Source organism: Nestor notabilis, unplaced genomic scaffold, assembly GCF_000696875.1.
Source record: "Nestor notabilis isolate BGI_N333 unplaced genomic scaffold, ASM69687v1 scaffold5418, whole genome shotgun sequence".
Classification (NCBI taxonomy): Eukaryota; Metazoa; Chordata; class Aves; order Psittaciformes; family Psittacidae; genus Nestor; species Nestor notabilis.
The window spans coordinates 1-12,019 of record NW_009941448.1 but is presented as its reverse complement, the minus strand read 5'-3'; the positions used below and the strand labels follow the sequence as shown (position 1 = coordinate 12,019).

Below are 12,019 nucleotides of genomic sequence, written 5' to 3'. Positions count from 1 at the left end.
TCCCTGTCCTTCTGGAAAATGAGGAATCGGCCACAGGACTGCCTTCAAGGTGGCAAGACTGTTAGTGAACTGAACTTCCAAAGTTAGATCTCTCTCTACATTCACCACAGCTCTCAAGCTGTCAGACTCAGTAGACAGGGCAGGGACAAAGAGTAATATAGTCTATGTTAATTGTGGTGAAGACATAGTCTTAAAAGTCTTGATGCTTTACAGCACTGAATAATCTTCTCTAATTCCCCTTCAGGCTTCTCCCTCCCATTATCAAACAGCATTTTTGCAGGCTGAATCTGGCTAACACTGTTATCAAGCTCACCATGCACACACTTCTTTCTGGGATTCCCCTCAGCCTTTAATTCCCAGATCATTTTCACTGATCTCCCACAGCTCTAAGCTTCACTGAATATTGCAGCAGAAAGGCTACAGACAATGCTGTAAGAAAAGAGGAAAGCGAGATACTAAACCTGTAGGTAAGTCCTCGTTCTAATAAAGGCAATCGTAGCTTTTAAATAAAGGAAATAATAAAGAGAGAATGACTTTTTCTTCAAAATGCAGTGTTCTATCAGGCCTCATTATTTGGCTAATTTTAACATTTCCTGACCCCCAGAAAGCATGAAATGATTCCAAATATTCAATTTCTTCCAGAATTTGAGGGCAACTTCTCTCCCCCTAGAAAGTGCATAAGTATTTTTCAGAAACAACATGTTTGGGGGTATCTGAAATTTCTAATTGTTGTGTCTCAACAGTGTTGCATCTAAGACTAGCCTAAGATTCTCTGTTGCCTTGCCATTCATGAAAAGACATAATTAGTTCCAAGTCACTGAAATTAGTTTCTTTATAAATAACTACTTTTAGAGCTTGCTGCCATGTATAGCTATGGTATATAAGTAGTATTACTTAAAATAAGCAGCTACCAACCTAACATTTAGAGAAACTTTTCACAGGTGTTGTAATGCAGAAACTAGATGAAAGGAATTACAAGTAAGAAACTTTTGCACTGGGTCAAAGGCCGCATGAGTAGGTCCAGTGTGGGATGCCAGCAGCACTATGAAAACCTACCTTTGATATGCAAAATGTATTATTAGTCATGTACCTTTTGAAAAACTCTGTAATAATGTCTTCTGGGTTAAGTTTCAAAGCTTTCACTAAGCATATAAAATCACATTTAATCATTTCCACATATTGGCACCATCATTAACTATGTACACATGACTGTCAGTGGTCATTTCATTTTGAAAATTGGTTCAATGACATGGCCATGTAATTTGAATAAAGATTACGTTGACTATATCTGCAATTTAAATTAACAAAGTTTTTTGCCTGAAAATAAATACTGCAATATGCTAAATGTCTAATTTTTAATGACACTCCAAGTAACTCCACTCCCGCTGTTAACTGAGTAATCTGTGTGACTGAGTTAAATTGTCACCATCTGGGACTGGGTTAAAATCTGTCAACAATGAACATTTGACCTCGCTTTTTTCACAGTCAAAACCACAGACATAACAGCAAGAATCCAGTCAAAGTGTCCACAGCAAGAACATGTACCCCCAGGTAACCTCCAGCTTAGGTACATTACTGAAGATACCTATTCAGTGGCTTATTTATGCATCATGTGTATTCTGACTGGAGATGGAAGCGAGGCTCAAAAATAAATTGCTACATAAAAAACCCTGAACCTCAGGACAATTCACTGCTTCAGGAAACAAAACTAAACTATGTTATCAGTGCTGAAGATTTCCCTTGCAAACTTGCAAATTCTGACTTTGAATACTGAGGAAAATTAAATTATTAGTTCTAATCTATCTTTACTTACGAAGTACAAATCTCCATGAATCCTTATCTTGAAGCAATGGCTAAGGCTATATGCACAGAGCTTCTCTTGCTGCTCTTCTATTTTATTTTCATTCCTAACTGACCCTTGGAATAATTCTATATCAATGCCAAAGCTGGTAATGGGACATGAGTTTCAGTGAAAAGAAAGGTCAAGATGCTCTTCATCATCCCTCTGGAGACATAAGTAGGACAGATGCCACAGGAGCATAGGTGAATCTTACAGGAAGATTAAGTCCAGGCAGGTTGAATGCCCAGGGAAAGCCTTCCACAGTGTTTCAAATTAATTTAAGAGTATTTTACATTGGTGGCACTCCTAAAGTCCACGTAGGAGGAACAGTTTCTTGCTCTCCAAAATGTATGATCCTTCCTAACCTTCACATACAAAGCTCCTTGACTCCTCCTTCCCTTCTTTTTCCAGCCCTAGTCCCTTTTCATCTATTTTTGAACCCAGGACACCTGCTTCAGGAAATGTTTCAGGCAATTCTGTCCTGAGTACCTAGTGGCTGGCAAATACTGGTGACATTTTTATATCTCAACAAACAGTACAATCTTTGGAAGTTTCAAAGCAGAACTTCCAACAACCTTCATACACTGACTGTATGGCAAGTAAAAAAAAAAAGTTGATCTCCATGAAGTCTCGTCTCTCTTTCTCACACACACATAGGTACACACACACACACACAAAAGGGGAAAGTGAGCAAAGAATAACATTTCTGTGAATAGTGCAATGCATGATAGGCTGTGGTTTCCCTTTGAGAATAAAGGCTACAACTAGATCAAACACAAATCATTATTATTTCAATGGCTCTGGGATTTTCTGTGGAACAGTACCGTTTCAGGTTCCTCAGAGAACGGAAAAGGGTTGAAGGGAGATCTCAGCATTAATAAAATCTCTGGTAATGTGTATATTCCTAAAGAAACACATCTCACGCTTTGACCAAAAGCTAGGAGTAGTCAAACAAAAAAGGGTCCTTCTGGGCAGTTCAAACACAAATTAAATTATTATGGCTCTAAAAAAAGAAAAAAAAGGAAGAAAAAATCCCCAACAGAAAATCCCTTTCAGTGCTATTCCAGCTTTAAGCTTGTGCTAATTTAAAGCAGGGTAATTTCTAAAGAACTTGCTAGAAATGGTCTACAAAACCATAGTGAATTACAGCACCTAATGCAGTTTCTGGGACACCTATTTTTCTTGATGGCGAGTACCAGGGCATTAAAAATCTTGTAATCATCAGGCTACAACAGAGATTATCAAATTAGATTTTAAATAAGAGAAAAAGTCCAGTGTACCCTGAAAGTGATTTATGTACATTTCATGCAGCGAGGCATTATACGTGTATAACTTACTGTATACCACCTTATATTCCTGCACAGCTGAGCTCTAAAAGTAATTTGCTATACCATCTAGACTGTTGATGAGGATGATGAAGATGACAAGCCCTTCTATCTGCAGGAAGGAAAAGTAACCTATACTAGCAGGCCAACAGAAGACTGAATCTGAACAACTGACCGACTTTCTCTTTTAGCTAGAAACAAGGAAGGAAAAAATAAAAAGAACAAACCAATACAACATCATGAAAAAAGATCTAAAATGAATTTGTATTGTATTACAAACATACAATTCACATTGGGCAATGATTTAGCATACTGTGATCAAACTTCAATTATTTGGATTTAAATGCTATTACGCCTAAACAAGATTTAAAAAAAAAAAATAGCCATTGTTCTTACTGATCTTGTGAAGTTGACCACTAGCTGCTAAAGGGACAGACATACTAGAGCCATGCCTTATAGACAGGCCTGATGTTTGCAGTAGCAAAGCCTTTCATCTGTGTTTTTGCTGCAGATCAAATCCAGTACAGATTGTGAATGGGTAATAAAGAAATGGACTTGTCTTCAGATTACATTCCATTAAGTCTTGCTTTTCACCTTCTCCCTATTAATTGAGATCACATTTGTAGATTTTTTTTTTTTAAATCTGACTTGCTTAGTGGTAACAAATGAGAGAAGAATTTAAAAAAACTGCATTTTTTAATAAATATTATAAAATACCTTCCCCTATTTTGTCTGCACAAAACTGTATACATGCAACAGAAAACTTCTATATGTAATAGAAAATAAATAGACCTATCTTCAGATACACATTTTCCACATTCCTCGGTTTGATAAACTTTCATGAAACATATGTTTCAATCTTGTTTTGGTTTGGCAATTGTAAATGCAACTATGCTCTTGCAAAATGGGATATAACCTTGCTACCAGCTGACGGTTCCTCGTGTTTGTTAATTCCACAAGCATAGATTTGAGCAAGGAATATTTTGTGATACACTGACACTGTTGAATATTTCAATAACCTATTCTAATAATCAGCCTGAAGGTCAAAGGCATGCAAGGCATTCTGTCATGTGCTAACAGTATACCAGCAGTATCTTGAAAGCTACCGTGATTGGCTTGAGAAATAATCTCTTCCCACATCTTCCTCTAGGTATTCAGCTCAGTTTGCCTAGAGGAAACAGCTGCTAAATCTGCTTTTTTTTTCTGTTCATTTTATATTCTGACTGATATCTCAAGGTGTCACTTCTTCCTTCGACCAGATCCTCAGAAAAGCTCCTCCCATTGTAAACCAGAAAATTTAAATTGTAAAAGCTGCCCCTGGAAATGCTCTGTGTCCTCAAACTATCCTCATGCAGTTAAACAAACAGGTGCCTACAAAATAAAGTTGTCATTGCCACAGTGAAAGAAATTCTCTGTGGTAAGAATGAGGATGGTCATTTCCTGTATCTATTTAAAGTTGACCAATTCTTCAATATTCAAGTAAGTGCGATCATATTCAGAGCTTACTTGCTCCTGTCTTTTGACTCACACAAGATCTTCTAGTTCAGTTTTCTCTGTGCTGCTCTCAAAGACAGAAGAGAAGATGAATTTTGGAGGCTTCCTCCTTTTTACTTCATGGGAATTTGTATGCTAAGTGTCCATTTCTTCAGGTCTGGTAAGTGATTCGCTAAAATTGCAGTCCCCTGTTTTCAGTGCTCAAAATTAAGTTTGTTAGCCTGACGGAGGCTTTTTTTTTTTAGGAAAGAGTCTGAGAGGATAGTAACAGTTACCTAGTTATATCATCCTAAAGACAGATTTTTTGCTCTTCCAGGAGAACAAGGAAACATGAAGAAAACTGCACTGTCAGAGTAAAGGTCCAGTACTCTGTCCTTGAAAGTCACCAAAATACAAGTGCTTCTGAGGGATGCAAGTAAGTCTAAGCAGCAAGGCAAATATAGGGTGATGTGTAGACACTTTGAAATAGGTATGAAATGCTTTGATAAAATCTGCACAAAGCCCACCCTGTGCTCTTGAACACAATCTATCAACTTAGAGGTCTACATGATTGAGCCAGTAAAATAACAGTGAATGAAAATGAGAAGAGGCTGTGCAGCACTGAGTATCCTGTGCCATATAACATTGCATAGGATCCAAAGAAAGGAGTCTAGCCCATCATCTTGTCTTCTACCGTTATGGGCAACTAAGAAACAAGAGCATTGTCTGTTCATTCCTATGAGATACTGCAATATGTGTTCTCCCAGGAAGAACTCAAGAAAGACTAGGTCTCCTCCCTATAAAGCATTTTCCTTTTCTTCAAGGAACAGAAATCTCAGTTAATGATTTCAAGTCTGCCTCACAGCTATCCTCCATTTTGGGAAATAACATTCTGCCAATGTGGATATGCTGCAGGACTGTGCAAGTGTGAAACAGTTTATTTTCTAAAAGCAAAACACTGAAGTTCTTTATATCACTTATGACATTATTTTCTTCTTATGAAATATAATAAAAACCTACTAAATACAACTGCAACTATACTAATCAGATAGTTAAAAAGCAGCTATTTTAAAAAATGCCTTTAGACATCTTCTTCACCATGTACTTCATATGTCTCCATATCATGGGGATGAGGCTGCCTATACAGTTCCTGACAGTAAAATAGGTACCTATTGTCAACACAAAGTCCACTCATGGGTCTCGTGTGATCAATGATATTCATGTTTCACTAGCAAGCTTTGTCATCAGAGGTGGCAAAGGAAATGAAAGACTTTAGAAGATTTAATAAAGTTTCTATGTCATGCAATGCAAAGAGAAAAAAATAATAATGTGGTTTTTGAAGCAAATACATCTGCTGGTTTTAGCACTGATGCCAATTTCTAGTCAACCTAGAAGTCAACAGTAGATTTTTATAATTTCTCCTCATTCTTTATGATATTGTAACTATTAAACTTTTCTTAGCATTGAAACCAATGGAATTCATTTTCTACGGAGCATCCTGATGCTTTAGATTAGCATATATGCAGTACCTTTCTGCATTCCCTTTTGAATGTTGTGCCACTGACTGCAAAGGGTTGGCACAGTTAGTTGAAGTGTTGAGCAGTCACAACTATGGGTGCTGCCAGTGACAGCTGTGGCTGCTTGAAATTTCTTAACAGCCATAGCAACAAACACAAATACGTCCAATTCCTGGTTAGCAAAATATGCAACTAACAGTATTGTACATGTTGAGTGGCTAACAAAGCATTTGAGTACCACAATGAACTGAAACCTGATTTTGCTTCGTCTCATTTCGGCTTTCTTAAGAACAAGAGTAGTTTATTTACTTCGCAGACATGCTAAAAATACTTTTTGTTCACATACGCCCAGGGCTCTCAGAAATGAAGTTACTGTTTATTGAAAAATTGTCTCTAGCTTCTTTCCACTTAGCACAATTACTAAAGCGCTATCTCATTCTGAACAGCATGTATTCAAGCACTGACATTCCTCAAGCTTCCTGAAATATAGGAAGAAAATGTCACAATTTTGAGTTTGTGTTCAAAAATAAGTCTTGACACTAAAAGTAAACTGTGCTTCAATTTTGCAGCCCAATAAAGCAGGGAAGATAAAGGAAATAGGTTATGAATGTGTCCTTTTCCAGTCGTACTAGGTCTTCATCTTCCATGCATTCAGCAGGGTAAACCATTTTGTTACTCAAGTTAGCTCATAACATTTTAATGTAATTTCAATGATATTTTCCTCGCTACTTATAGCATTACTTACTTTCGTCTTTCTGCCTCAAATTTACTCAGCAGTTTTCGGAGACCACCATTCTTAAATCCTTGGAAATGCGCCGCCGGGGCTCCCACGGTGATGACATCATACAGAGCATCTGGAATAGGAACAGACAAGAACATAAATTTGCATGGGCCTATCCCCATGATATCTACTGTACAAGATGTGAGGACAATAGGTCTATATTAGTTCCAAGGAATAATTGAGAAGCTGTGTTTCAAGGAGGCCCAAAGGCTAATCAATCTTTCCATATAGCCACCTGCACACCTTAGAAAGTTTATCTGATTTACTGCTAAATCTAAATTATATGCCACAGCGTAGAACAATATTCTAGCTCTGCAGTTTACAAAGCTGCCAAATAAATTGGCCCTTTTTGTATTTCACTTTATTACCCCTTCCATTATTTAACTTGTAATCATGTTGAGATGCACAGATTCACACATTTTAGCATCAAAAGAGACCATTATGATGGAACTGAAGAGTCTGACTTCTTGAATAATACAGGCTACAGAATTACATCTAATGATTCCGGCACCAAGTTTGTATCTTCTGGCCGAGTAAAGGCATCTTTAAAAACAAACAAACACACACACACACACAATCTGATTCTGATTTAAAAACTTCAAGTGACAATGAATTTGCTACATTCCAAGAGAAGTTGCTCCAAAAATTAATCAATCAAATCTCCACTTATTTTCTCCTTTGAATTTGTTTAGCTTCCACTTGCTGATATAATTACCTGTTTAATGCTAAATTGAAGAACCTTGTTCTATGACACGTACTTCCTTTTTATGTATGCTAATAAACACAGAGCAAAGTCAGTTGTTTTCAGCTGAAAAGCTATCAGAATGGAAAATATACCATACTACTGAAATTCTTGATAAGACAACAAACTATTATTAGTCTCTGTATGTACCTGATGTCTTGTGACATACAGGATGAACTTTTTCTGTATGGTTATGGAACTGCAGGTGGAACATCATCTTAAAAACAGCCTTTCATTTTGTGCCTGTGATTGATTGTCAATGCAGAGATGAAGATTTAATTACACCCCAAACCACAATAATTATTCCTCCAAAGTTTAAACTTACATTTGCAGAATTTATGTTTGCAGTAAGCAGTACTTCTTTTGTGCCCAAGCTTAGTGGAGTTATAAAACACAGGTCAGAATGCCTCATTCTTAAAATGTATTTCTAAAGGAAACATTAGAGGGTTTCTTTCTGTGAACTATTTTATTCATTAAGGAAGTTTTCCATGTAAATTAAAATCTAATCCTTTCCCAAAATAGAACTTTTCTTGCATTTTGATGATAAATATCCCTAGAAGCAAGAACACTGTACAAATGATTCACAGTTAATGAACTATGTTTTACTTCCAGAGCTGAATCTCAAAGCATATTCACTCAAATTGATTTGCACTCTAATGAATTGGTGACTCTTCAATTTCCACTTAAAAGGAGAAGTGACATAATTTCATTAGCCTAAGGTGAGCATCAAGATTCTTAAACAGCCCATTCTTTCAGGTCTTAATAGAGATTAGTCCATACTACATAATCTTGGGCTATTAGAACTCCATCAGTACTTGACAATACGAAGTTCTATTCCTTAAAAAAAGAAAATGACTTGAAACCAAAACAAGATATGAACCCATCAGGGTAACTGAATAATGGCTTCTGAAAACCCTGATGCTTTTGCTGACTCTGTTTTAAAAATAGTGACCCTTCTTATAGCTAACTTTACAGAGGATTTACCCACAATAAAGCTTTAATTCAGCCTATGGCCTCTTCACAGCATGGTCAAGGATGTTTGAGACACAAACACACCCAGAACAGCTGAGCATCTACCCCATGCAAACAAACATGGGAGAGTGAGGGTAGCTAAGAAGAAAACATCTACGACCCTAGTGACAGGCACAGGGCAGTCTCATCCCTACTTTCCAGAGCACAGTATGCTGGAAAGTGCTGCAAGGAATGCCTTGTAACGTGGTCCACTTTCACATCAGTGAAGCTTCTTCTGAAGGACATGCAGTATCAGCATGAGCGCACTAGTACAAGAATGCTCCAGTAACTCACAACCATTGTCCACTTCAAGAACAGATGACTGCTGACAATTTTCTACAGTGGAGATAGAGCTTAAGATACAGCAGAGAGTTGTAGGAGCTATATCATACTGTCAGCATGCTTCTCTCAAAATATTAATTAATAGATGTTAGAAAGACTCTTCAACCTTTCCTCAAATACCTATTTCAGAAATTGAAGGGACAAAATGCAGAAGACTGGAGTGCAAGGAAATTGAGCTTTGAGTCAATCATCATTTCACACTAATTATTCTGAATCAAAAATGTCACTCACCTCCTACTGGTACAAGTGAAACACTAACACTGGTTACACACCCACCCAAAACAAACAATCCCTTCACCATATAGAAATACAAACTACTTGCCCATCACTCCTTCACAAATAAAACACAGCTTTTGCAACATGGTGATAACCACAGTGACAGGATAGAAATTCCATAAACCTAGGCTTTATCAGACCAATTTAAAGAGCTGCAGGATTTTTATGTCAAGTACAGCTCAATATTGAACTGAAGTAACTTGTATGCCTTCACAGAGACAGTGTCACACACTGGCCAGAAGCAAAATAAAAATCTTTTCAGTCCACCAAATTTATCTAAACCAAACACACAATGTATAAGCAGGGACAAAAGCAAAGCTATGGCAATATATAAATTTAACCTTTGTAGTATGATGAACAGAGCAAAATGTGGTGTTTAACAAATAGATAGGGACACAGCTAACCCATAATGAAATAGTATTTTTCTCAAAGCTGTTCCTACTGTAAATTTAAACACACAGGGATTTTCTATTCCATTTCAGTCCCCACTAACAACCCAAATCAAAGTTCAGTAAAAGTAATCCTGTTATTGAACATGTTTAACAAAAATCACCTATCAATGGGCATGCACATGATCAACAGGATTAAAACCTATCTTGCATTCCCAAAATTAAGACATCTGACAGGGTAAGGGTTAATGACAGTTTTATGGCTCATCAGCTTGTTTAATCACCACCTCTGTGAATGTTTACAGAGCTAAACAGATGGGATGGTAGCTACATAATAGATACAGAAATCATTTATTCAACCAAAGACATACAATAAAAATCTTCAATTATTTTTTGTTGTATCCATATCATAGGGCTAGCAAAATATCCTGAACATATTGAGGAACCCATTTTGTAAACAGAGAAATAAAAAGAGCTCCTCATAACTAAGGTTACAGTCCCAAAAATACAGGCAAGCAGAAATGCCCTGATTTTAATACAAGTTCTCTTCTTTATTAATGCTTTGCAATCTTTAAACTTGAGTGTAACAAGACCAATTTTATCTAATTCTTATGTCAGCAGAGGAAACATTAGCTAAAGAAAAAAAGGAGAGTTTTATAACTTAAAGTTCTAAATTCAGAAGATGATTCTAACATTTAATTCTTTCTGTACCCATTTCAATTATGGATTAACCATATGCCACAAGCAAAATTATTCTGGAGGAAAAAGGAGAAAATTCATTGAAAACAAAAAAACCCCAAAACTCCAGTAGCGCAAAAGTTGAAGGTGATTAAGTAGCATATTTCATTCCACTTTTTTATTTAGCAAATAAACATACAAAGTCCTGTTGCCAGAGGTTTTCTTGAAAAGACACAAAATTGCTTCTGGCCACGTGTAGTCATTACAAATCTAAAACCACTTTTGACTTAATTAATTAACTTCAAAACAATAGCTACAGTAAAACTCATGCTGTCATATTGTCACAATAACTCCCCATCTTGTTAAAATGTTTGGAGGGACCGTTGTTTAGTAGAGGAAATAACAAAATATTGAAACAATACAGGACCTAACAAACACTCAAAAGTTCCCATATTCCAAATGGGAAGTGAATGAACATCAGCAGTACACAATCTGATAGTCCCACAATCTTTGTTTGTGCTGACCATTTTACAATCTGCTTAGATGCAGAGTGTATTTACAAAGCAAAACCTTACAGCGTAATTTACATGGTTTTACAGTGACATCAAATTTGATAATCTCTATTTATCAATAAATTATTCACTGTACTATGATTTGCTTAGATGTATTAACATAATCTTTTATCTGTAAAGGATGGTGCTAAAATTATATGCAAGCAGCAGATTCTGTATTAAACAGAATCACAGACGACATTACACAAAATTAACACCCTTTCCAGAAGGTATGAGAAGTTCACAGTATTTTCAACATAATCAGAGAGAGATTTTCGCTTAACGCTAAGCAAATGCTTACATGGCACAGGTTAGCACTGAATAAGCTGATTTAGGCACAGGCAGCACTGGGCTCATTAAGGCTTCCTGAGAAATAGGATGTATTTGGAGAAGGCTGAGGTTCTCAATGACGACTTTACCTCAGCCTTCACTGGCACGTGCTCTAGCTGCATTACTCAAGCCTTAAAATACAAATGCAAGGACTGTGAGAATGAAGACCTTAAGCCCACTGTAGGAGAAGATCAGGTTCAAGATCATCTTAGGAACCTGAATGTGCACAAGTCCATGGGACCTGATGAAATCTATCCACAAGTGCCGAAGAAGCTGGCAGATGAAGTTGCTAAGCCACTGTCCATCATATTTGTAAAATCATGGCAATCTGGTGAAGTTCCTGACAACTAGAAAAAGGGAAACATAACCCTCATTTTCAAGAAGGGGAAAATGGAAGACCCAGGGAACTATAGACCAGTCAGTCTCACCTCTGTGCCTGGCAGAATCATGGAGCAGATTCTCCTGGAAAGAATGCTGAGGCACATGAAAAACAACGAGGTGGTTGGTGACAGCCAGCATGGTTTCACTAAGGGGAAATCCTGCCTGACCAATTTTGTGACCTTCTACGATGGGACTACAGAACTGAGGATGGGGCAAAGCATCTAAGATCATCTACCTGGACTTGTGCAAAGCATCTGACACTGACCCACACGACATCCTTGTCTCTAAACTGGAGAGACATATATTTGACGGGCCACCCAGTGGATAAAGAACTGGCTGGATGGTTGCATGGAGAGAGTTGTGGTCAACGGCTCAATGTCCAA

At 37.1% G+C, this 12,019-nt stretch overlaps 1 protein-coding gene across 1 annotated transcript in view; it reads right to left on the bottom strand.

Annotated features, from left to right (window-relative positions):
- Positions 1–7,009, bottom strand: part of LOC104410650 (type II inositol 3,4-bisphosphate 4-phosphatase-like) — a gene marked incomplete at its 5' end in the record, with an annotated part of 76,009 nt that extends 69,000 nt beyond the window's left edge. The window contains 1 exon segment of the mRNA XM_010020886.1: positions 6,901–7,009. Coding sequence (XP_010019188.1) covers positions 6,901–7,009 — 109 coding nt within the window.
- Positions 7,010–12,019: the final 5,010 nt, after the last annotated feature.